General features: G+C 43.4%; 6 protein-coding genes and 1 non-coding gene across 15 annotated transcripts; 5 read left to right on the top strand and 2 right to left on the bottom strand.

Moving 5' to 3' along the window:
- Nucleotides 1–1,607: 1,607 nt before the first annotated feature.
- LOC115670343 (PRA1 family protein B2-like) lies at nucleotides 1,608–6,926 on the top strand. Of its 3 annotated transcripts, none has more exons than XM_056319939.1 (2): nucleotides 1,608–2,350; nucleotides 6,906–6,926. In XM_056319939.1, the coding sequence occupies exon 1, from the start codon at nucleotides 1,658–1,660 to the stop codon at nucleotides 2,348–2,350; it is 693 nt and encodes a 230-aa protein (XP_056175914.1). In that variant the 5' UTR covers nucleotides 1,608–1,657; the 3' UTR covers nucleotides 6,906–6,926. The 3 variants fall into 3 exon arrangements, with proteins under 3 accessions (XP_056175914.1, XP_056175913.1, XP_030447461.2); XM_056319938.1 differs by lacking the exon at nucleotides 6,906–6,926 and adding an exon at nucleotides 2,563–4,835; XM_030591601.2 differs by lacking the exon at nucleotides 6,906–6,926 and adding an exon at nucleotides 4,964–5,510 and having other exon boundaries at nucleotides 1,609–2,350.
- LOC115670222 (laccase-13) lies at nucleotides 5,747–9,063 on the top strand. The gene is made up of 6 exons (XM_030591438.2): nucleotides 5,747–6,803; nucleotides 6,906–7,057; nucleotides 7,210–7,454; nucleotides 7,535–7,663; nucleotides 7,770–8,720; nucleotides 8,820–9,063. The coding sequence occupies exons 1-6, from the start codon at nucleotides 6,690–6,692 to the stop codon at nucleotides 8,948–8,950; spliced, it is 1,722 nt and encodes a 573-aa protein (XP_030447298.1). The 5' UTR covers nucleotides 5,747–6,689; the 3' UTR covers nucleotides 8,951–9,063.
- A 1,010-nt stretch (nucleotides 9,064–10,073) lies between these two features.
- On the top strand, nucleotides 10,074–13,796 carry LOC115670224 (uncharacterized). Of its 2 annotated transcripts, XM_030591440.2 has the most exons (10): nucleotides 10,075–10,583; nucleotides 11,108–11,193; nucleotides 11,391–11,457; nucleotides 11,652–11,794; nucleotides 12,303–12,351; nucleotides 12,494–12,631; nucleotides 12,834–12,914; nucleotides 12,997–13,173; nucleotides 13,251–13,337; nucleotides 13,426–13,796. In XM_030591440.2, the coding sequence occupies exons 1-10, from the start codon at nucleotides 10,227–10,229 to the stop codon at nucleotides 13,486–13,488; spliced, it is 1,248 nt and encodes a 415-aa protein (XP_030447300.2). In that variant the 5' UTR covers nucleotides 10,075–10,226; the 3' UTR covers nucleotides 13,489–13,796. The 2 variants fall into 2 exon arrangements, with proteins under 2 accessions (XP_056175911.1, XP_030447300.2); XM_056319936.1 differs by lacking the exons at nucleotides 11,391–11,457; nucleotides 11,652–11,794 and having other exon boundaries at nucleotides 10,074–10,583.
- Nucleotides 13,797–13,943: 147 nt separating this feature from the next.
- On the top strand, nucleotides 13,944–16,093 carry LOC115670225 (uncharacterized). Its single transcript, XM_030591442.2, has 3 exons — nucleotides 13,944–15,039; nucleotides 15,150–15,225; nucleotides 15,389–16,093. The coding sequence occupies exons 1-3, from the start codon at nucleotides 15,034–15,036 to the stop codon at nucleotides 15,928–15,930; spliced, it is 624 nt and encodes a 207-aa protein (XP_030447302.2). The 5' UTR covers nucleotides 13,944–15,033; the 3' UTR covers nucleotides 15,931–16,093.
- A 600-nt stretch (nucleotides 16,094–16,693) lies between these two features.
- On the bottom strand, nucleotides 16,694–16,764 carry TRNAG-GCC (transfer RNA glycine (anticodon GCC)). Its single transcript has one exon. It is a non-coding gene; the product is annotated as a tRNA-Gly (tRNA).
- An 86-nt stretch (nucleotides 16,765–16,850) lies between these two features.
- Nucleotides 16,851–19,848, top strand: LOC115670381 (probable protein phosphatase 2C 26). 6 transcript variants are annotated; one of them, XR_008818465.1, is made up of 11 exons: nucleotides 16,852–17,058; nucleotides 17,150–17,215; nucleotides 17,370–17,449; nucleotides 17,750–17,831; nucleotides 18,032–18,102; nucleotides 18,221–18,300; nucleotides 18,397–18,494; nucleotides 19,000–19,123; nucleotides 19,205–19,282; nucleotides 19,384–19,432; nucleotides 19,556–19,579. XR_008818465.1 is itself a non-coding variant. In XM_056319998.1 (11 exons), exons 1-11 carry the CDS (start codon nucleotides 16,915–16,917, stop codon nucleotides 19,615–19,617), a joined length of 939 nt encoding a protein of 312 aa, XP_056175973.1. In that variant the 5' UTR covers nucleotides 16,852–16,914; the 3' UTR covers nucleotides 19,618–19,848. The 6 variants fall into 6 exon arrangements, 4 of the variants coding, with proteins under 4 accessions (XP_056175972.1, XP_056175971.1, XP_056175973.1 ...); XM_056319998.1 differs by having other exon boundaries at nucleotides 19,200–19,282; nucleotides 19,556–19,848; XM_056319997.1 differs by having other exon boundaries at nucleotides 16,851–17,054; nucleotides 17,146–17,215; nucleotides 19,200–19,282; nucleotides 19,384–19,848.
- A 152-nt stretch (nucleotides 19,849–20,000) lies between these two features.
- On the bottom strand, nucleotides 20,001–22,731 carry LOC115670380 (uncharacterized). Its single transcript, XM_056320000.1, has 2 exons — nucleotides 21,686–22,731; nucleotides 20,001–20,600 (listed from the first exon to the last, which is right to left on the bottom strand). The coding sequence occupies exons 1-2, from the start codon at nucleotides 22,460–22,462 to the stop codon at nucleotides 20,385–20,387; spliced, it is 993 nt and encodes a 330-aa protein (XP_056175975.1). The 5' UTR covers nucleotides 22,463–22,731; the 3' UTR covers nucleotides 20,001–20,384.
- Between the last annotated feature and the right edge of the window lie 854 nt (nucleotides 22,732–23,585).

Below are 23,585 nucleotides of genomic sequence, written 5' to 3'. Positions count from 1 at the left end.
TGAAAAAAGGTACACAAAATCAAAAATTTGTTGGTAATGAAGTTAGTGATGCAAATTAGTTCTCGACTTAATCTTAGAAAAAGGATTGGTAAGTAAGGTAAATAAAAGTGGTTACAAATACATACGAGCGCTAGGATAAATTTTATCATAGTTATATTCGGGGGTTAAGCACATATTGATATAATTTTGATAAGGAAATGTCACTAGGAATGAGATATTTTTCGTATATGTCTAGATATTGCATGGCCGCGTTAGCATAATCACTCTTCTTTTAAACCAAATGATAAGGATGGCATTGGTGATCATCGAACTAGGAAAATGCTACACCGCTGCTTCGTGATACTACCTTCCGATGTAGGCGGCAAGATCAGCATAACACATGAGCGTGACCAAATTAAGGCTGGTTTGGTGTTTCGGACAAAGGTAAAAGATCACAAGGTGCGACGAGATCAAAGAGATGTTCAATAATCAAGGTTTTGGTGAATTTGTTGCATATCAGAATGGGCTTGAGCATTCTATCCCGGTGCATCAAATGTATGATGAGATTATTCACCATTCGAATGATTTTTAATCCCACTTTATCTTATTTTTATTGCACTCCGAATAACGAAATGCAGCCCCACAAGGAAGTTTTAGTCTCTTCCAATTAACTTTAGCAATTTATTGACACTTTTCTCACACTCCTTGCTCTTGTATATTTTTTAACTATATGAAATCTAACTCATAAACAATTTCCTTTTTTTTTTTTTTCGTAAGCAGACATTCTAATTCATAATTGACAAAACAAATCAAATCTACTCCTAGCAATTCAATAACTACGACCACTACACAATAAGTTTTCATTGAGATGCGCGTGTGAATTATATTGAAAGAGTTTCACATGAAGAATCAGTGTAATGTAGGTCAGTTAATATATCCTAACGGGATCATAAATTATTAGGATTTGGGTTCTCTTTAGTGATCTCCTAGTAAAGGTATCGAACTTTCTACTATGCGCTCCCAACAAGTGTTTACTACGCGCTCCCAATGAATGGTATTAGAGCCAATAATTCATTAATGGGTGTATTGATAGCCGGTGAATATCTCAAGTTTTCGGATAAATGGGCTTTGTAAGAATACATGAGTTATTATGGAGCAAATCCAACACTGAGCTAAACACATAAGTTGTTTTAGAAAAAGTCTTACGTCATAAAATTAATGCAGCATGGAGTAGTTAATATATTATTATTGCTTCATAATCATCAGCTTAAACTTAAGCTCTATGAAGGTACTGGGCTTCTACTTCCTATTAAAATTTTTTGTAAAATAATTTTTCTCAATCCCAATTAGCTGAGCAAAAAAAAAGAAGAAGGTTAATACCATGAAAAACCCTAAATTGATACACTTGTGATAAATAAGTACGAAGAATCACAAACGGTGCACCTGTGACAAATAGACGATAAAACACCCGTTAACTGTCACGTGTCATTTTACTCAGGAAATTTAATGGTAAAATTTAACGAAAATTAGCGGAGCATAACAATTTGAATTTTTCGCTATATTAACCCAAAAAAAGAAAATAATAATTTCGCATTCGCATCGTCTCCTCCTTTCTTCGACTTCTTCTTCTTCTTCTTCTTCAACCTCCTCGTCATACTCGCTGTCCTAACTTCTCTCAATGACGTCATCTTCCTCCACGCTCCCCACCTCCTCCAACCCCCAATCCCAACCCCCCTCCTCCTCCTCCTCGTCCTCCGCCGCCGCCGCCGCCGCCGCCGCCGCCTCCTCCGCCTCCACCGTCGCGTCCCTCCGCGCCTTCCTCTCCCGCCTCTCCTCCTCCACCCGCCGCGCCCTCTCCGGCCGCCGCCCCTGGCCGGAGCTGCTCGACCGCTCCGCCTTCGCTCGCCCCCGGTCCCTCGCCGACGCCGCCTCCCGCATCCGCCGCAACGCCTCCTACTTCCGCGTCAACTACCTCGCCCTCCTCGCCCTGGTGCTCGCCCTCTCCCTCCTCTCCCACCCCTTCTCCCTCCTCACCCTCCTCTCCCTCCTCGCCGCCTGGCTCCTCCTCTACGCCTTCCGCCCCTCGGACCAGCCCCTCGTCCTCCTCGGCCGCGCCTTCTCCGACCGCGAGACCCTCGCCGTCCTCTCCCTCCTCACCGTCGTCGTCGTCTTCCTCACCAGCGTCGGCTCCCTCCTCATCTCGGCGTCGATGGTGGGCCTGGCCATCGTGGCGGCCCACGGCGCGTTCAGGGATCCCGAGGATCTGTTCATGGACGAGCAGGAGTCCGCCGGTTCCGGCCTCTTCTCCTACGTCGGCGCCGCCGCCGCCTCTGCCGCCTCGGCGGCTCCTTCGCTGGCCTCGCGTGTCTGAGTATGTTTACGCCGCCGTCTCTGTTTCTCTTCTCTCTTGGCAGATGATGATTTGAAGATACACTTTGCTGTGATCTTTCTAGTATTAGATTCATGGCTTCTTTTCGCATTCACTAGCTCACTCCATTACTTGTTTCCTAATTGGATCTCATGTATTTCATGTTTCGTTGTTTTGCTTTGGCTTACTTTTTCGCTGAATAATTCATATGATAGATCCTATGCAAAAGGCTTGGAACGACTCTTGTGTTGGAATGCAGTGCGCATTCAAGCTCCGTTTTCTTTGTATACAACTACATGGGAAGGAGGTAGGAGAAGAAAATGTTTAGAGCGTTAAAGGTAGCTATGAGATAACAGAGCGCACTCTTCCTATGGAAATCTATTTGGGAAGTCAAGGTTCCTGTAAAGGTTTCTTTTTTTGGCTTGGGAAGCTGCTTGGGGATGCATTCTTACTTTGGATAATCTTCAGAAAAGAGGAAACACACTCAGCTAATAGGTGTTATCCGTGCAAGATTGAAGAACAGAGTGTGAATCACTTATTTTTACGTTGTAACTGGACTGGAAAGATTTGGACTACAGTTTCTGCAATTTTAGGAGTATATTGGGTGACATCAGGCACAAACTTTGGGCTTGGAGAGAGAGTATTAGTTTGGGTGTTGGAAAGAAATGGATGACTAAGATGATTGTTCTACTTCTTTTTTGGCTAATTTGGAGAGAGGGGAACAAGAGGGTATGTCAAGAACTTGAAAACTCTTGGGATTCTTTTAGGGATAATTGGTTGTACATCTTCACTTTTATAATAGTGGGGAAGTTCGATTTCATACATTTAGTTTGGTGGAAATGTTAGAAACGGTCTTTTGTGCACAATTTTGTATATGGATGGTTTTAGCTGAAGCTGTTTTGTACAGGGTGGGTACGCCTTTGGTACCTTCAGTGTGCAATTTTATTTATCATTATTGAAAAACAAAAGTTAGCAGTGAGATAAACATGCCAGGCAAGGGTTGATAGTGAGAAAGTGAGATAAAGATCGTCCTCGTGACTTTTTGATGTAATGATTACTGATAGCTACGAAATTTGTGGCTCCCTTTAATTCTTGTAACTATTCATATCAGTTCTTGATTTGCCATGAGCCTATAAACCTGGGGTGTGACTGAATGGGGTCATGAATCGGAAGTTACCTCTCATTTAGCCACTATTGGTAGGACATACGTGGTTGATCTGAATATCCTTAAAGTATTGGTTGTGAGATGGAACAATAGCATTAGAAAAATCCAAGTGATAATCAATACCGCTTTTAATGCAGAAGTCCCGAGAGGTTGCTGTTTTAGCTTGAATTGGCAAAGCAATTACCTCATGAGTGTGATTCATTTGCAATTTCTGAATGCTCTCATTTGTTTCAAAATTTAATCATCTATTCAAGGTCAGGCTCAATAATTTGAACGGCCAAGTCAACAAGTTCCAGTAAAACAAAGATGAGCTACTTAGGGAGGGAAATCATGCCATTTTTATTGATGTGTCTTGTCTTGTTAAATGTTAGATAAAACATACTATTTCATGAGAAAAAACCACTTGACCTGGAGCAGCCTTTCATTCAGACATGAAATCAGTGTTTTTCTACGCTGTCAAGTTGAAATACATTCACAAGAACTTACATAACACATGATAGATGAGAATTAGTCAAGTTCCCTTTGGTTTATTTAGGGTGGAGACTTGGATAGAAGTGTTCCTTGTGTCCTCACTTGGATGATTGAAGAACTGTTGACTTGTTAAGAGTCTAATAACCCAGATTTTTACACATAATTCTCCTTGCCTCTTTCAAATGCTGCTGAATTATGCTGAAAAGTTTGAGTAATAGTCAGAAGATCTTGTCACTATTGTTCAGAGAATTAGGGTTTGCCACTTCTATTTATACTGTCTTCACTATGAATAAAGGGCGGCAAACCTTTGATCTTGTACATTTTGATACCCTTACTATAGACAGGAGGATTGTGAGGAGGTGCTTGAAGGCATTGAAAGAGCAATTAGATCCAAATGTGAGCATGTTACTGGTGGCGTGAGGAATATTTTTGTTTTTTCAGAATGTAGCCAAAATCGATTTTACCAAAACTGATTCATAAGGTAGTATAGCAAAGTCTAAATGGCAGTTTACATAGGTCCTCTGATCCAGTGACCCTTGTTCCCAACTGCTTCCTGCATTTTCCTTTTTTCAGGTCCTTAGCCTTCTCTAATTGTGTTTACCTTTTAATGTTAGAAAAGCATGGCGAACTATATATGATTTATTGTGACAGGAAAAATGGCTCCCTCTATGGCAGCTGTTGGCAGTTTGCCTTAGGGAGGAGATTTGGTGATTCTGGCTAGAACAATGCCAGGATTACTGAGACTAGTATATTTTGGCAGATTGTTAATAGGTGTTGATTGTTGGATATGGACGTGCTTGTTGATATGTCCCCCTGTAGTCACTCGATTTACTTAAAATTTTATTTTTATAACCCAGTGTAACTACACCCAACATTACCCTTCTCATTTATTAGTTTGAGCTTCCGGGCTTCATAACCTGATCTTAGATGGGTCTTGTTCTTCTGGTTTTTCTCAACTTGAAGTTGTGCAAAATCTGCAGATACTCTCCTGACTAGATTTATGACAACGGATACAATGACAAGCTGACCAATGCAGTTAACACGGCATTCAGTATGCATCAAGGAAATAAAACTAACAAGCGGCCAGAACCATTTACTTGTGGGAGCTTTCCGGTGCACGTTCCTGAAGCCTACAAGCATTGCAACAGTCAACTGTTAAACATAACTTACTCATTTTTTTCTAGTCCACCTCCATGAGGAGTCAACTTCGTTTTACCACCCTTGGAGACTGCAGAGAATACGCAAAGGCAATTGATATTCTGGTGCAACTTAGGACGAGAGTACCATGTCTATGCTTTCTTTTGAGTTTTCTCTCGGATGTTCGCTTATGCCAGTTTGCCTTTGGCAGGCTACTTAATTCCCCAAGGTCGCCACTGAGAAATGGTGTCCATAGCTTGGGAGCAGGCACTTATTTAATACTAGTTCAACACCTTACAAAGTGCTGGACTTGGCAAACTTGCTAATTAGTGATCGATGTAAGGAAAATTTTTATGAATATCATCAGAATTAAAGTAGTGGTCTTGCAAAGCTAAGTGATCTTTGACAATGCCTACATTATATTTCGTTTGGATTGTTTAAGGTTAAAGTAGTCCGTTGAAGCTAATGCAATGGAAACTCGTGGTGGCCAACACCAAGTTGGTTTTAAAAGAGACTAATTTATTTGTCAAAAAGCTTCAGTATTGTGCTGAAAACTTATGCTGTGACTTTTTCGATCTTACCTATGATTTCTTGAGGTTGGACAATTTGGATTCAGAGGAGTAAAGAAATTGTAGTAGGAAAGATGGAGGAGGTAAAAACATGTTCATCAGTCGATCTACTTTGGCCAAGAAAGAATGTGGATATCATTTGATTAAGAAGCAAAAATCTTCAGAGTTTGGCCTCGTCACTCTGAATAAATGCAGGTGGAGCCATGAAAGGTGAACCGAGCTCGGGGAAGCACAATTTGGCTATGTATGATTAACGTTGTCGATGCCAGAGCCCAAAGGCAATTGGTGTGGCTTAGTTAGTTCTAACGGGAATTGATCAATTCGAGCAAAGGAGGTGCACAACCAACCCTGGCCAAGAATTCCAACCTGCCTGTAAAATGTCATCTAACATTACGGACCAGTCTTGAGCAATACTCTTGGACATAGAAGCAGCTCTGAACTAAGGCAAAGCTCATCTGTTTACTTGCTGAGCTGTCTAACAAGAAACTAACAAGGACATTCAGACAAAACCTTGGCACAGTATCAACAAGATGACATGAAAATTGTCCTGAACCTTTTAATTCCTTTTCGTTTAGCTTTTCCAGGAATCCTGTGATTCAACAGACATGGGACAGAAACATGAGCCCTTGCAGTGGCAGTGGCACCAGTCCGAACCTTCAGCATTCTTTTCTCATGAGTAGTTCCCGTGTGGTTTTGACTTTGCCTCTGTACACTACATATTCTGGTGGTTCTTAAAAAGATGGACAAGGTTAGCGGGTGCAACAAATCCACTTTGCAGTTGGACTAAGTGTTTGAAAGTCTGAACATCTTCATCAACTTAAAACCTTGTTTATTGAAGTGTTAGTGCTTTCCTCTCTCACTAGTTCAAAAGATTTTCCCTGCAGAATTTCCTTCCGTCTGTTCAACCCCCGCTTTGCCCGCGCAATATGTACCGGCAACCTCGATTGAGTCACCCGTATTAGAATGTGCCTGGTAACATTTACAAAGGCACTGAGTCAAGATGCATAAGCTCATTGACAAGCCTGACCAGTTTTGCCTCCTGATTGCGTTATCTGTTGTGCTTGTGTCTTTGGTTTCATTCTCAGATGCTGAAGCTCATTACCATGAATTTGTTGTAGGTCCTCCTCGCACTTCTTATTTCCTTTTTCTCTGTGTCTCTGCTAAAGGACTGACTTGCGAAAGTTCTAAATATGTCCATTTACCTTGATTCGACTAGATTCAAGCGCAACCAGTGAAAAGGCTATGCAGAACCCACAACATTATCACGGTTAATGGGCAGTTCCCAGGGCCGATATTAGAAGTGAGAGATGGAGATTCTCTTATCATCAAAACCACGAATAGTGCTCAATACAATGTCACCCTTCACTGGTAAAGTTCGCAAATCACAGATTCCGGCAATGTATGCACGAGTTAGAGTAGCCATAGCAAGTGCAACGACATGCGTGAGGCTAAATTCCAGCCCATAATACTTACCGAGCTCCGCATTCTAGAATCTCATGCTAACTGCTTGTGTTTGTCAGGCATGGAGTTCGACAAATAGCCAATCCATGGGCGGATGGACCTGAATATGTTACCCAGTGTCCAATACAACCGGGAGGGACCTACACGTACCGCTTCACCATCCAAAACCAAGTGGGGACATTGTGGTGGCATGCGCATAGCGAATGGCTTCGGGCTACTGTCTATGGAGCTCTTATCATTCACCCTAAAGTCGGGTTGCCCTACCCTTTCACAACACCAAATCAAGAGATTCCTATTCTTCTTGGTAAGGTTAAACATATAAGCAACATAACCAATCCTTTGTACGAATAACTACTCATGTGAAATGGCAATGCTCGTGCGTAGGGGAATGGTGGGATAGAAACCCTATGGATGTCCTTCGGCAAGCCCAGTTCACAGGAGCCGCTCCGAATGTGTCCGATGCATACACCATCAATGGCCAGCCAGGAGATTTCTACAAATGTTCTAGCCAAGGTTTCCACCTCCTTTTCCAGTTAAAATTTTGCGTTGATACTATCATAACTGTAATTTACTGAGAACTTGAGTCCAAGTAGTAACATGATGACAAATGCAAATGCAGAAACCACGGTGTTTTCAGTGGAATCGGGCGAGACGGTCCTATTAAGAATCATTAATGCTGCACTCAATCAAGAGCTCTTCTTTGCAGTGGCCAACCATAAGCTGACCGTCGTAGGGGTTGATGCTGCCTACACCAAGCCCTTTACAACGAGTGTTATCATGATCGGACCTGGTCAGACCACTGATGTTCTCCTCACTGCCGATGAGTCTCCATCTCGCTACTACATGGCGGCGAGCGCATATGCCACTGCCCAAAATGCAGCATTCGACAATACCACCACCACCGCCATACTTGAGTACGCATCTGAGACTTGCAGTGCAAGAAGGCAGTCCTCTCAGGTGCTCCTCCCGCGACTTCCGGCCTTCAATGACACAACCACTGCGACTGCATTCACGGCTGGATTAAGGAGTCCTTCCAAGGTCAGCGTCCCAAATAACATAGACGAGAACTTATTCTTCACGGTGGGTCTTGGACTCATCAATTGCTTGTTCCCGAGCCCGAATTGTCAAGGCCCGAACGGAACACGCTTTGCTGCCAGCATGAACAACGTCTCCTTTGTCCTCCCGACCACCCTCTCCGTGATGCAAGCTTATTATCAAGGTGTTCCTGGCATCTTCAGTACAGATTTCCCACCTGTTCCCCCGATTCAATTCGACTACACTGGCAATGTGAACAGAGGATTGTGGCAACCGGTAAAAGGGACGAAAGTATATAAGCTAAAATACGGTTCCGCAGTGCAGATTGTTCTGCAGGACACGAGCATCGTGACCACCGAGGACCACCCCATGCACCTCCATGGATACCAATTTTCTGTAGTTGGGATGGGCTTTGGCAACTTCCATGCGGCAAGGGATACACCGAAATTTAACCTCGTCGATCCCCCTGTTAGGAATACCATCGGGACGCCCCCAGGTGGCTGGGTAGCAATCAGATTCGTGGCAGACAATCCAGGTAAACCATGAACTAGTTCGGTTTTCTTCTAGTCTACGAATTCGACGGAGAATTTCACTCACTTCCTTTGCTTTCGGTACATATGTATGGCTGTTGTAGGAGTGTGGTTTATGCATTGTCACATTGATGCACACCTTGTATGGGGTCTTGCTATGTGTTTCCTGGTCGAGAACGGACAAGGCGATCAGCAGACCGTGATACCTCCACCGCCGGATCTACCTCAATGTTGAGCACCGATCATCGAATTTGATATCAAAGTCGCCGTTCTTCTGATGTTTTAGAAATGTAACATATACTTCTCCCCCGGATGTGCTATAATAGATTTTGAAGGCTCTTGCTAGAACTCAAGCAGATGCTTTACTTGCTTGATTCCTGTTTAATTCCATTATGCAGTTGAAGAGCTCTTTTAAAGAAAAACAGAGCAAGTGGATTGATTGACTCGAACAAAATCAGTAACCTGAAACCAAAAACCAGCGTGACCAGTGAACTGTTTGAAGGAGCTATGTGAAATATATAGAAGTTAACACTCACCCGAAAAGAGTCAGCATCTTGCGATTATTTTAAGTATTCCTTTCGGGGCTTGAACTGGGCCAATATCGTTAGAAATGGTATCAGGGCATGTTTCCTCCAATAGATGCATGGTTCGAGGAGACTAGACCTATCTAATGGGGGCGAAGGGGCGGAGAGTAATCGCTGCAGTGAGAGAATTCAGATAATATGCGACTCTATGCTAACACCCATCCCACATTTGGTTGGCACTTTTGTGCGTTGCTTTGAGTACTCCTTTTGAGGTTATGCCCCCAGCGAACCGAATTGAGTCATATGCTGCAAACTCCATCTTCACTTTAAATAACCTTAATCCTTTCCCAGATCATTGAAGACAAAAATTTTGAACTCTCACGTCGTGAACAAAGGTAGCGAAGATCAATTCTTCAAGTAACTGTGTCCTAACGAACCACATGATTTTGTACTCTCAAGTCCTCGACCCATGCAGATTAGGCTGTTGATGGTCGAACTGCCTGGTGCGTGGATAATTCTAATCTAAAGACAAAGCAAAAAATCATATTCTAGGAAAAGGAAACCGTTCAAGCTGCTAATATCAATTTCCACAAAGTAGGATTTGAATCTTCAAGTTTCACTCCTCCGCACAAGCTGATTGGTCGAGATGGACTAGTAATTCATCGTGGATTTCCTCAATACTTGATGAAATTAGACAATTGCAAAACAATAAATGTAAATGAAGTTCTCACTAACCTTTTTGTTACTAGGCCAGACAATTATTTGATTATTATTATTATTATTAATTGTTTTTTGTGGGTCAAAATTTGATTATTATTATTACTACTAGCATTTTTGCAGGTCTAGTTGTTGAGCCGCTTCTGGTTGTTGAGCAGAGCAAAGCTGAAACCTCACAGCTCAGCTGTCAGCTCCAACGTTCCATCTTCCTCGGAAACTCCGAAGGAACCGGGACAACAACAAAGGTCGCGTCTTTGGAGAAACCATCACATGCGCGCTCTCCTCCATTGCCGCCACCACCACCACCATCATCACCCACTTCGCTCTCCCATTCCTCTCGCCAACATGAGCTCCCTCTCGCTCCCTCTCCCCTCCTCCGCCGCTTCTTCCCCGCGATGCCTCCTCCTCCTCGCCGCCGCCGCCGCCGCCCCCGACCCCTCCTTCAAGCCGTCCCTGTTCTTGCGCTTGTCCGGCGCGCCCCGAAATGGGTCCCCCGGCCTCCGCCTCGGGAAGGTGGGTCGCCGATCCAGGGCCTTCATGGGCGTCTCCGCCGGAACCCAGAAGGCCGTCGACGACGGATTGTTTCTTGATTACAAGTCCTCCACCGCTTTCTTGTTCCCCGGTCAGGTGTTGCGCCGATTCTCTCTCTTGTGCAGTATAGTTTAGTTCGCCTGTTGAGTGATTCTTGTCTAATCTCATTGAAGGAGAGATGATTTTGTAAGTGGTGAGATTGTGTTTTGGGGTTGGCGCTGCTTTAGTTGCTTGAGCAGTGATGGGAGGGGCTTTGTTTTTTGGATGGGTGAGGAAGCTGTTGCGTGAGATCGTCCTTAGAGTAGCCTGAGTTGTGATCTACGTGTGTGTATACCGAATTATTGTCGTGCATCGAGCCGCGATGTTGCATTTTGCCGTATGGTTAGTGAATATGGCTCCTCAGGTGGAATGTACTTTGTCTGAAGTTTCTCTGCCAAGGTTGGCTAAATGCATAATCGAGCTGTGTATCGAAATGCAGTGGGTATTTACTCTTAAAAGGACATAACTTTAATGAATCTTGTTGTGTTGGTGTTTCGCTATTTGTATAATGTTAGTGCTGTGGCTTGTAATCTCGCATCCTTCCTCAATGTGGTTTTCTAAATTATAATCTATACTTGCAGGGTGCACAAGCAGTTGGAATGGGAAAAGATTCCCAGAGTGTGCCTGCCGCCGCAGAATTATACAAGAAGGCAAATGACATATTGGGGTATAGTCCTCTCTCTTCTAACCTTTGACTGATCAATGCATCTCGTTGGAAAAACTCTTGGACAAACTTGAATTGATAATGCTTTACTGGGTCTATTTCCTGGAGAATGCCAGGGTGCATGAGCTGATTCATTTCAGATTCGATTCGTTGTGGCATGTTTGAAGAGTTTCTAATATTTGCTCTTGCATTTTTGGAAGGTATGATCTTCTAGATGTTTGTAGCAATGGTCCAAAAGAAAAAATTGATTCAACTGTTATAAGTCAGGTACACACTGCAATCACTGCTCAGTAGTACTTCTCTAAATCATTGCAAATCATCCTTTGTATTCACTCTTTTAGGGAGCAGAAGATGTTAGGTATTTGGTTGGATTGGTGGGATAAATTATGGAGTTTATGATTGATAATTACAATGTCATCTCTTAGAACAACGATTGTGAAAATATTGTTTTCATCTTGCAGCCAGCCATCTATGTCACAAGTCTGGCTGCAGTTGAAATACTACGTGCTCGGGAAGGAGGTCAACAGATAATCGAATCTGTTGATGTTACTTGTGGGTTAAGCTTGGGAGAATACACTGCTCTAGCATTTGCTGGAGCTTTCAGGTCAATAATACTTATATTGCATCTTCTTTCTTGTAATTGTACGAGTGCACTATCTAAATTCCCCAAAGTTGTTGGCACACCAGCCACTTAAAATCAGCACAGTTAGAGGTCACTCGTTGAAATCCCTCCAAATGCATGCAAACTACCCAAATGTCAGGGCCACTTACTCATGCTGAAGACCTGGATCTAACTGATTCAGGAGGCTTACATGGTGTTCCGTGGGCTTTCATATAGCTGACTCTCTACGCCAGTGCCCTTGGAATATCAAAAAAGTTGGTGGCAGTATTGACCAATATTGAAATTAACAATTATGCATTCTTCTAAGCTTTACTTTGATTACCGTGTACTAATTCTCTGTATTCTTTTTGCTTTGTGTGGTTTACCCCTCAGTCTCTTCACTTCTCTTTGTCCATCTTATCACTTTTGGATTTTCTCACAAGCTTTTGTATCAACTTTGAGGAGATGTACTGCTCTTTTAGTGTCTGATCTCGTTCCATATTATTATCAGCTTTGAGGATGGGCTTAAATTGGTCAAACTACGAGGAGAAGCAATGCAGGTAATCATCCTTTATACAAGACGATTGGAGTTGTACTTAGATTTACCACTTACATGTTCCAACATCGAACTTTACTCTAGCATTGGCTATCATGTTACTACAAATTTCCTCGGTAACAATGTCTAGTTGCTATGGCCACCAGGAAGCTGCTGATGCAGCTAGGAGTGCTATGGTCAGTGTCATAGGTTTGGATTCAGAGAAGGTCCAACTGTTGTGTGATGCAGCTAATGAAGAAGTTGATGACGAAAATAAAGTGCAGATTGCAAATTACCTCTGTACTGTAAGATTTCTTCTGCTAGAAAGCTGTGTATGTATAATTTGTTTATATTCTACTTTTTTCTCCAAGGTGCAAAATGAAGTAGCCCGACTATTGTGTAGTACGGAAGTGAATAATGGCTGAATCTGGGGCAGCAAATCTGACTAAATTACCTGTCTTTCTATCATTTTCTTATGAAGTTAAGTAATCGGTTCTATATTGTTAGGGCAATTATTCAGTCTCTGGAGGCTTGAAAGGAATAGAAGCAGTAGAAGCTAAAGCAAAGTCGTTTAAGGCTCGGATGACGGTATTCTTCCTTTAAAATATGATTATTCAGTAAAATTATGGAGCCAGAAATTAAAGCCAGTTTTTTGTCTCTGACTCGTTAGGTGCGTCTAGCTGTTGCTGGTGCTTTCCACACAAGCTTTATGAAACCAGCAGTCTCTAGATTGGAAGCTGCATTGGCTGCAACAGAAATTAAGACTCCTAGAATACCAGTCATATCCAATGTTGATGCGAAACCACATGCTGATCCAGACACAATTAAGAGGATATTAGCCAATCAGGTAAGCAAGCTTAGGAACGTGTTCTGTTTCAGGAATCAAAGACTGTTGTTGAGCGAACCTTCACTTCAAAACCGCAGGTGACTTCTCCCGTTCAGTGGGAAACGACAATCAAGACTCTGCTTACGAAAGGGTTGAAGAAGAGTTACGAATTAGGTCCTGGAAAGGTAAAACATTATGGGGTACACTCAAATGATTCCTGCTTTATACTCATGAGAATTGCATATTAATGATGGAACATTGGATCATATCCAGGTGATAGCTGGTATTGTCAAGAGAATGGACAAGACTGCTGAGGTCGAAAATATCGGTGCTTGAAACCTTTGATAGGTCCTAGAATTTATTGCTGCAATTTTGTCTTCTCATGCGGCTTCTCAGCGCGCAGAGCTGCAGTTTCTTGCTTGACCTGATATGAGTCATGAAGAGCTCGAGGTCCCTTCTCTTTGCTCATCTCTGTTTTTCCTCCCTTTGACCCAATTCTTGATTGGATACAGAGGAACTAGATTTACCAGCACTTGCTTTGTATGAAAGATAATATTAGATAAAAAGTCTGAACCCTGAAGGGAGTAACAAAGAGTTAATTGCTTTATTACACATTCTACTGAATAATCATCTTCTCTTTCGTATATGTTTTCTCTGTTTCCTTTTCTTTTTGTGAGAGAGCCAATTTTATTAGGAACCCCGGTACTCAAACGAACATTTGAGGAGGGGGAAGGTGATGCTGCCAACAAAAGAATAGAAGTTTTTGAATGTCCATGAGAAAATCTAGATATGATTTTACCTACGGGCGTGAAACGGGGGATCTTTTCATTGAATAACTTGATCGTTGAATTACCTACAGAAACTTTGTGAGAGGGGTACTGGACAGGCCTACGGTCGAGTGGCCTGGCTTAGTAGCTTGTGATGACGGTCGTAATGTCACCAAGCGATGGCTAAGCTAGTGTATGAGTTTGGCAGTTGGGGTCAATTGGCCAGTGTTTTAAAAACTGTGTTGGACAGGGTTGGTTCAACCAGTTTAACTGGGTACTGGTTTCTGATTCGTTGTAGAATCTGATCCGGTTTTTTGACCGATTCATTCGGATATCAATTTGCATGTATCTGAATCAATCAAATGCCCTAAACATCACAATCGCTTCGAGTAGTAATGATGATGATAAAGCGGAGTTGATGGCGGAGGCCATGCCCATGACGGTAATGATTATCGGCGGCATTGCCGGTGGTGGCGATCATGTGGTGGTGCAACACCACTGAGTGCTGTTCTTCACAATCCCTTTTTTATCCCATAAACATGCGACGGATTTCGTTAACGAGTGCTCTGGGGGTTGCGCAATTTCTTTCTGGCCTTCTCGTGCATAGTTAAATGTTCGGTAGCCATGCCTTTTTAAGGGTTTCGATGCTGTCCGGATCTCCCAATTTCCGGGCCCGACAAAAACTCGTCTGTATATATTAATTAGCGCGAAAAAAAAAAGAAAGAAAGCCGCATATGGAAGCTATAGATTGTGTTCACATATCGAATTGGACAATTATGTGATTGCAAGCCATTGCAGAATCATCATCCATCATGTTCTTATAAATCGATTCATCCGTGCCGGTTCGTGCTATCTTTATTTTATCAAATAATGACAATTCATGTCGGTAACTTAGAACGGAATAAGGAAACTGTTCTAAATAAAGAAACTAAGATATTGCGCAGAGCTATTTATCAGTGTATCTTACAGATTTCCTTACGAGTGGAAGACCCAAAAAGAGCAGCAATATTTGATTTCTCGAAATATAAATTGCTCCAGCGGAAAGCAATATCTCGATATTCTAGGCAGAGAAAATCTCATATTCTCGACCGGGTGTGTACGGGAAGCGATTTCAATGGAGGTAGGCCTGCAAACACCGGCTCCTTTAGTTCTTCTCTGTTTCTCTTTCCTTCCGTCAAGCCGTTCTGGTCTGACTTGCTCCCATCTTTCCCTTTTGACCTGTCACTGCAGATTACCATGAGAGTGAAAGTCCATTGTTGCGGATCGTGCCAAAAGAAGGCCAAGACGATCTTGGAGCAAGCGGATGGTGTGTCACTTCTATTGCATGAGCGCATGATTTTGTCTTTACTCCTCTTTTTTGGAGCATAAGTTGATGTTCACAATAGGGAGCATATTATTTTTGGCCGTAGTGACCTCATGGCATGTTAATTATGCATCGCTATGAACTTGGGTTCGGTTTGGTTTGGCAGGAGTGCAAGCCATATGCATGGACATAGGCGAAGGCTTGCTGACAGTAGTCACTGGCGATGTAGAGCCTTTCCTGCTGATAGAGATGGTGGAGAAGGAGGTCAGGAAGAGGGTGGAGCTCCGGTCCTTCCAAAGGTACCCCGCGCGTGGTGGTTTAGTAGACGGCGGCGGCGGTAATGATGGGCGTCATGAAGCGATCAAAGAGGCCGACTTGCGCAGGGCGAGAGATAGGAAGAAGGCTGCTTGCTGTTGGGTTGACAAAGAAAGGGCAGGGCATGCCGATTCTGTCCCCGCGGGCCCGCACTGGCCGGGACGGGGAGGGTGTCATCCTATGGCTGGGCCGTGCCAGCATCAGGGAGATCCGGGATGGCCACCTTTCTGGAATCCGCACGGTCCGCTGCCTCCTCCTGAGTGCTTTGCGTCGCCTTGGTTCCCGCCGCCTTGCCATTGGTTCTGTCCTATGCCTCCACCACCGATGCAGCCGCCTCCGCCACGTTGCCACCACCATGAAGCGCACCGACCAAAGCACCGAACAAAGCAATGATCGGCTACAACAGACATGTTGAAATCTACTAGGGTTGCCTAATATTCCGTTATTACAACTCGTTTAGGTTCTTGAAGGACCAGCAATAAGATTGGTGAACCACCGATGCTGATGAGCCATGGTTTTGGACAAATTTTATCCGACAATACCTTATCCATTTGTCGTCCTTGTACTACTCTTGAACGAGCATTTAGTTTTCAAAGAAGCTACGATGGATCGTCTTAGCACAAATCAATCACTGACGCTTTTGGTTAGGCTTTAAAGCATCAATTATTAAGAACAAAATCGATCAAGCGAAAGAATGCCGATATCGAATCAACTCTTCGATCCACAGAATCGACCAGGCGAAATAAAGAACCGAAAAAAGCAAACGAAATGGAATACTAGAGATGGTCCATACTCCATCAATGGCTTAATCTCAGTAAGATTTCATAGAAAGACCAAAACCAGAGAAAGCAAACAAATAGAGGAAGTGGTGCACCAGCCGGGAATCGAACCCGGGCCTGTACTGGACGACCAAGTGAAAGAATGCCGCGATATCGAATCAATTCTTCGTTCCACAGAATCGACCAAGCAAAACAAAGAAACGAAAAAGCAATCAAAATGGAATACTAGAGATGGTGCGAAACAAAGAACCGAAAAAGCAAACAAAATGGAATACCAGAGATGGTCCATAATCCATCAATGGCTTAATCTCAGTAAGATAGGAGATGGTTCATATAAAGACCAAAACCAGAGAAGGCAAAAAAACGAGAGGAAGTGGTGCACCAGCCGGGAATCGAACCCGGGTCTGTACCGTGGCAGGGTACTATTCTACCACTAGACCACTGGTGCCATGTTGACAAGACACAGCAAAAAAATAATGATATATATTTTCTACATTTGGAGTTGAACGCCATCAGCTATCCTGAATTGGTGGACCAAAGAAAACAGAGCAGGGGTTGTGTGTGTGTGAGGATGTGAGGTTGAAGTTGGAAGCGGGAAATGGCGATTCCCATGCTCAGAGCTTCAGCTCCTCCTGCTCACTTGCGCGCGCTCTTCCACTCCAACGTGAAGAAGCCCCTCCATGTTCACAGACTGCCCTGTTCCCCGCCTGAACTAAACCCTGTCCTGCAAGCACAAAAGCATGTTCAGCCTCTTTCATTTGTCTTTTCCCGCATTCCCTATCTCTGGGTAATCTGCCAATTCTTGAATTCTTTTCCCCTTGTTTTGCAGTGAGGAGGTGACGTCAGAGTCAGGGTTGTCTCTTTTTGTTGGGACACACCTTATCCCACACCCCAACAAGGTGAATTCCCACAAGTCTTGCCGCATTGATGTAGTGATTATGTAAATGGGTCTTAGTATTTAGCGCTCAGATAAGAACAAATGCTAGGTATGAAAGAGTACCCAAATGCTAGGTCCTGTCCACATTACAATGAACTTTCTTGCTTCTTGGAAAGGTTGACAAAGGCGGCGAAGACGCTTTTCTGGTGAGCGGCTTCAATGGGGCAGTCATTGCTGTTGCTGATGGCGTTTCCGGGTACGTAACTGCAATCCCTAGGACAGATGCTCCAAGTTTCATATTTTTAATAGGATCAAGTGCTGGGAAAGCTGCCCTGCTGCTTGTTGACTGATCTGTGCTAGCTGAATTTGTTCTTTATCTGTATTGGTATGAGATGGCCATTTATAATGAGAGCAAAAGCAATGAGTATGTTGTGCTGTGAAGCATTGATTGATCGTCGATAATTAACTTGATGATGATTCAGACAAGTGATGACTGTGGGAAACTTGTGATTACCATGTTGCTGATTGTTCGCCAAATTGCTCTTTCGCTTGGCAGATGGGCTGAGCAAAACGTGGATCCTTCGCTGTTTTCTAAGGAATTGATCGCTCATGCTTTGTCTTTGCTCGGGGATGAGGAGGTAGACTTATTTCAAAGCAAATAAAAAATAGATTACTCGCTTCATCCATCTAATTAACACTCTCCTGAATCCTGATTTCCCTAGTGGTAGTTCTCTGGCAAGAAAATAGCAAATTAGAACTTTGCTTAAAATTTGAATTGCTGTGTTTGCTTATGGTAAGTGGGAACTTAAGAACCTGTACAGTGTTTCTCATTTGTCAGGCAAACTACAATCCTCGGATGCTTCTAAATGAAGCACATGCTGCTACCTCCTCTATAGGTTCAGCTACAATGTAAGTTATTTATACTTTTGACTTCACAATTTCAAGGTTTTTCAGATAATATGCCCCTAAAACGATGTATCTAAAGATGGTTCAGCCATTTATTTTACATATTTGCCTTTTTAACCAGAGTTGTTGCCATGCTGGAGAGAGATGGGATCCTGAGGATCGCAAATGTAGGGGATTGTGGATTAAGGGTTGTCCGAGGCGGTAACTTCTGTGTCGGATTTCATGATATTCTAACTCATTGGTTCTGTTTTATTTTGCTTTCAGATACTTGAAAACCACATGGTACTGAATTTGCAGGTCAGATAATCTTTTCTACGTCTCCGCAAGAGCACTACTTTGACTGTCCCTACCAGCTAAGCTCAGAATCAGTTGGCCAAACATATCGAGATGCTGTGGTATCGACAGAACATACTCCTCTCAGACTTCATTTTCTATCAGAAAATTTTTAATCAACAATATTATGCAAAGGCGAAGAAGCATAATTTACTGTTCGTCAATTCTCACAAGTTAGCCACCATACCCAGGGGTCGTAGGTGCTTCCACTAGTGAAAATATTCTGGCTTATTGTAAATTGACATCTTTCTCCTCTGTCTAAATCTTCTTTGAAATCCGCTACTGGTCTTCGCTGCGCTAGATATTAGCAATGTGAAGTATAGGAAAATTACACCTTAGCTGGATTTGCTGCGCAAAATGACTTTGCTAATATGTCATAGATGATTGATGCATGAGAATTTAGTCAGATGCGTGCTAAAAGGTTTGGTTGGTTTAGTCAAGTTGGGGTGTAGTTAAAACATAAATATCTCTTGACTGAATTTTTTCAGCTTATATCCTGCACTATGCAAACTCTTATTATTTCTGTTCACCAAGAATTTAGATTTCCTCACGTTCCTTGATAACCAGGTTAGCACTGTTGAAGTAATAGAGAAAGATACTGTCATTATGGGCTCAGATGGTCTCTTCGACAATGTTTTTGACCATGAAATTGTTTCCATATTGGCCAAACATGATGATGTTTCAGAAGCTGGTAGGTTTTGCTCAAATATTAGAAAGGTCCTGCAGTACGTGTGCTCAACTCTAAATGGACATTGGTTCATTGTTAGCAAAGGCATTGGCTAATCTCGCAAGAGAACACTCCGTGGACTCAAGTTATGATTCCCCCTACTCCATTGAGGCTAGAACAAGGGTGATATTGCAAAACCAACTTATTTGCCACTGATTAAGAGCTTAGATTACTAGGTACAAAAATATTACGTTGTCATGAGGCTGAAGACTATAGTTTTGCAGGGTTTTGATGTTCCTGTGTGGAAGAAAGCACTTGGGTTTAAGCTTACAGGCACGGGCCACGGCCTCCCTTTCTCTTTCTCTCTGTTCGTGTGTGCTGTTTCACGTATCTCTGAGAAATATTATCTTTTCAACTTCATCTCTGTCGTAAGTAGTTCATGTCTGTTGCTGTCAGGTGGAAAGCTCGACGATATAACCGTAATTGTTGGTCAAGTTGTTAGACCACATGGATCCTGAGACGCCCCGATTGTGTTTTTGAATGAAGTGCGAGAGAACTAGACGCGGGATTATGTCTTTTCCGCTTATCAGAGTAGAGTCTTTTGGAGAAAGTAGTTTTCATAATGTCAAAAGTTTGGCATTTACAGGGACATCATGGTATGTCTGTATTCTTTTGGGCTATCATGGTATGTGCTGTGGAACCACTAATTGTGCTTCTTTCTCTAAAGTTGAAATCATACAGGGACAGAATCTCTCTCTCTCTCTCTCTCTCTCTCTCTCTCTCTCTCTCTCTCTCTCTCTCTCTCTCTCTCTCTCTCTCAGTAGACAACGGACTCAAAAGATGCTTCCATTACCCAGTTCAGTGTTCATGGAAGAGACTTCAATAACTCAAGTATCAAGAATTCTAAAAGAAAGCAGCTATTCCTCGTGTATTCCAAAAGAGATTGGAGCTTTTGTGTAGTTGCCTACACAGCAAAATTCGATACTAAGTTTTACAGAAACAATTCTGCCAGAAATCAAATGAATCCACTCAGCTATGATTGATAATATTATTTAAATCGCCAGAAGTGTGATATGAATACATTAATTCAACCTAATCAACTCATTTTGTTGTCGGGAGCAACTGCAGGCATGTTCCGAGTATGATTACTCCTCTCCTTCTCCAATGCCTCAAGTCAAGCAGACTCCGCAAGAGAAAGATCTCCACATCATATTTCGCTTCAATAGTGTGCAGAGTATTGGTGCCCCGGCAGGGTAACAAAGAACAAAACTGTGGCAATGGGTTTTCAGGTGACAACACGATTAGTGCTATTACTGTTAAGTTCCTCGAAAAATGACTTCGAGGCTTCATAAGTAGACCAGCAGATTGCAGCAGCAGGAGCATGGAATAGCATCCTAGGCATCCATCCTCTCATGAGCCCTCTGTATCCATCCTTTTCTATTATCGTTCGAAAGACATCCCTCATTGAACCAGTCTTAAATCTATCGCATCCACAGACACCCTGAAAGAAAGCAATGTATATGAGACAAAAATTACATAACACTACCCAGATATCACAACACAAATCTTCATAAACTTTAAGGCTTAGTGTGAAATTCAAATGTTAAAACTTAAAGACTCATTAACTATGCTTTCATATGTAAATTTCCTATTTGACATGCAGGAAATAAAAACGAATGCCTTTTCTATTATCATAGTGTCTCGATAAGTATTCTTCTTTCTTTTATTTACCTTAACTGGTCTACTAAGGACACTTGTTATCAAGATATGTATGAAATGCTAGTTCCAAACCAAACACACCATTGTTTTTCTAACAAGATACTCCAGGATTGTTCAAAAGTGCTCAGAAGTCATCCCACGGATCAAATGAGAATAACACGTCAGAGCACTGGCCAATCATGGGCTTCGCCACTCCTGACTGTATACTCTTCCGGACCAATAACCATTACCTATGCGGACTGAAAACAAGACTCGTTGTCAATTAGTTTAAGCACCCATGGCAAAAGCCCATTAACATGAAATACTTCCTCACAGTATTTCTGGTTCCCTGATACAAACACCTTTTCTTTTTATCTTTGTTGACATTACTAGCAAATTCTTTTGGTTTATAAAGTAAATCCCACTAATGCAAGGTAAAAGAATCAGCTTCAACCTTAGCAAATGCTTTTGGTTTATAAAGCAAAAACCACCATAAGAGGGAAAAGAAAAACAGAACACCAGCCAGGTGAACTCAAACTCCGTGACTACACACGATGACAACTGAGTACCAACTCTTAGATATGCCTTAAAACGTGGTCGACAAACCTTAAGATGTGACTTAGCCACAAGGCCAACAACAATATGCTAGATGAGAACGATCCCATTCCAATAAGATATGGAGCGGTGATGCTAATAATTGGAACGAAATTGCAACCCTGCTTGTCTAATGATGAAATCGATTTCGAAGCTTGAACCATATTTCCCGTCCAAGACTAGTAACTGGAAAGACTGCTACCAAACTATGTATAATATCTATTTCTTCCTGTCATTCAAAAAAGAACAAAACCAGAGTAACTGGCAACATCCAAAGATTTGTTCTGTCTTTACCTGACACTGCAGCTGAGTCTTCACGACATCAAGAGGGGTTGTAACAGCAGCTGCCAGTGCCCCAGCACCAGCTCCTGCGGTGGCGTGAACAACCCAACCTTCATCATTCACACTTTCCGGCGAAACCTCCACTAAACCCCTCTTTGCAGCCTCATATGTCGCAAAATGCACGGCAGTAAACGGAGCATTCATGACGACAGTAGTCCTATACGATGCATAAAAAGCCCTAAGTCCCTCTTCCTTCATGACGCTCCTCACGCAATCAAAAACCCCTTTGTAAGGACTGTTGTTCAACTGCAGTCTCTGCTTGACCATATCCATCGGCGTAAACACGGCGTCGCTGGCGACCGTGGCGCACACCCCGGACGCGGCGTGGGCGGCCGAATTGTTCGGATTCCCGCCGGAGAAGAACTTCTTGCAAGCCTCGTAGACCGAGAAGTACACGGCGTGGGCTGGCCCGGCGCCGAGCCCCATGGCGCCGATGCCCCGGTACAGACCCATCGGACCGTCCGACTTCAGTATCGACAGGAGGGCCTGCCGGAGGCCCACCGACTTGATGGGGCAGGAGCCCATCGCCTGCATGTGGGTCTTGAGCGTGTCCACGGGGAACATGGCCATGTGCTCGACCGACCCCGCGACCGACCCAGCGATCATGAACTGCCAGAAGCGGAGGCCGTCGTGGGCGGCGACGGCGACCTCCGGGCGGAAGTCGGGGGGCGGCGGCACCGGGCGGAAGTCCCGGTTCTGGAACTTGGGGGTGGCGTCCGTGGCCGCCATGCGAATCTCGAATTACAGCTATGGGGCGGGGGGGATGTATTGAGGCTCAACGACTGCTTTCCACACCGTGACTACGACGACGACAACGATGACAACGATTTCTAAGCCACCGTGAAAGCGAGCTATCGGTGGAGAGCGGGGGAAGAGATCGCCGGCGGCGGGGGAGGGCCGTCGGGCCGGCCGCACGGCGGCGGACAAGATCCGAGGATGCTGTCGGGAGGATTTTGATTTTTGGGGGGGAGGGGGTCGGATTGCGCAATTAGGGTTCCAAGAATTTTGGGGGAAGTTTTTACTTTTTATGGCTTTTGGTCTCTGATTTTTTTTTCTCTCTCTCTCTCTTTTTTTTTTTTTTCTCCTTGTCTTCTGCTTCGGCTCAGCTAGCGATGGAGGCGATCGGTAACCGCCCCGTGACCCCAGGATAACTACCAGTCGTGGGGGCACGTGCAATGCACGCGCACCATCTCCCAAAATAGTGGGTACCCTGAAAAAAAAAAACCCCAACTTTATTTTCGGTGCCCAATTCTACCCAAAACTTTTTTTTTTGGTCTCGTAAAAACCATCAACTTTAGGTCAGGTCTCAATTTTACTCGAAACTTTTTCTTTCGTCTCATAAAACACCACGGCTTTGGGTTCAGTTCTAATTTTACTTGAGTCCCAAGTCTGTCCCTATTAACCTTTTATCCAAAATCGCCCTAAGTGATCTTATGTGGCATTTTCACGTCATTACAATCCAAGAGGATGTCATTTGGAGATGAGTTTCCTTATGAGCCCCAAACAATGTCTTCTTGGATTTGAAAATTGGGTAAAAACTAGAACAATTGGGGTCAGTTTTCTTTAATTATTCTTACTCTTAGGAGAGTCTTCCTTCCATATCGTTCGGGGATATTCGATTTTGCGCTCGATCTTCCAGCTCTCGTGCTCAGGAGTTGGCGCTCGAGGCGCTCGGCTCGAGACGCTCGAACAAATCGTGCTTGGGAGTTTCCCATCTTTCGGTTGTCACCAAGAAATTTTGGATGGAGTGTTAACGGCGGTAGATTTGTAACTCAAGTAAAAATTAGTTGTTTTTTGCGAGACCAAATAAATATTAGGGTAAAATTGGAAATGAACGGTAAAATAAGGATAA

Source organism: Syzygium oleosum, unplaced genomic scaffold, assembly GCF_021117445.2.
Source record: "Syzygium oleosum isolate NSW1041296 unplaced genomic scaffold, Sole_v2.1 Sole_v2.19, whole genome shotgun sequence".
NCBI classification, from domain to species: domain Eukaryota; kingdom Viridiplantae; phylum Streptophyta; class Magnoliopsida; order Myrtales; family Myrtaceae; genus Syzygium; species Syzygium oleosum.
This window is presented reverse-complemented; position numbering and strand designations above follow the sequence as displayed.

Excerpts from the sequence above, each read along its gene's own strand:
- LOC115670343 (XM_056319939.1), top strand. The coding sequence starts at position 1,658 with ATGACGTCATCTTCCTCCACGCTCCCCACCTCCTCCAACCCCCAATCC.
- LOC115670222 (XM_030591438.2), top strand. The coding sequence starts at position 6,690 with ATGCATAAGCTCATTGACAAGCCTGACCAGTTTTGCCTCCTGATTGCG. Across the intron at positions 6,804-6,905 it reads CTCATTACCATGAATTTGTT|ATTCAAGCGCAACCAGTGAA; the intron begins GTAGGTCCTCCT and ends TGATTCGACTAG. Across the intron at positions 7,455-7,534 it reads AGAGATTCCTATTCTTCTTG|GGGAATGGTGGGATAGAAAC; the intron begins GTAAGGTTAAAC and ends GCTCGTGCGTAG.
- LOC115670224 (XM_030591440.2), top strand. The coding sequence starts at position 10,227 with ATGCGCGCTCTCCTCCATTGCCGCCACCACCACCACCATCATCACCCA. Across the intron at positions 11,458-11,651 it reads ATTCAACTGTTATAAGTCAG|CCAGCCATCTATGTCACAAG; the intron begins GTACACACTGCA and ends TTCATCTTGCAG. Across the intron at positions 11,795-12,302 it reads GCATTTGCTGGAGCTTTCAG|CTTTGAGGATGGGCTTAAAT; the intron begins GTCAATAATACT and ends TATTATTATCAG.
- LOC115670225 (XM_030591442.2), top strand. Across the intron at positions 15,226-15,388 it reads GATCTTGGAGCAAGCGGATG|GAGTGCAAGCCATATGCATG; the intron begins GTGTGTCACTTC and ends TTGGTTTGGCAG.
- LOC115670381 (XM_056319997.1), top strand. The coding sequence starts at position 16,915 with ATGGCGATTCCCATGCTCAGAGCTTCAGCTCCTCCTGCTCACTTGCGC. Across the intron at positions 17,216-17,369 it reads TTATCCCACACCCCAACAAG|GTTGACAAAGGCGGCGAAGA; the intron begins GTGAATTCCCAC and ends CTTCTTGGAAAG. Across the intron at positions 19,124-19,199 it reads TGATGATGTTTCAGAAGCTG|CAAAGGCATTGGCTAATCTC; the intron begins GTAGGTTTTGCT and ends GTTCATTGTTAG.
- LOC115670380 (XM_056320000.1), bottom strand. The coding sequence starts at position 22,462 with ATGGCGGCCACGGACGCCACCCCCAAGTTCCAGAACCGGGACTTCCGC. Across the intron at positions 20,601-21,685 it reads AGACTCAGCTGCAGTGTCAG|GGTGTCTGTGGATGCGATAG; the intron begins GTAAAGACAGAA and ends GCTTTCTTTCAG.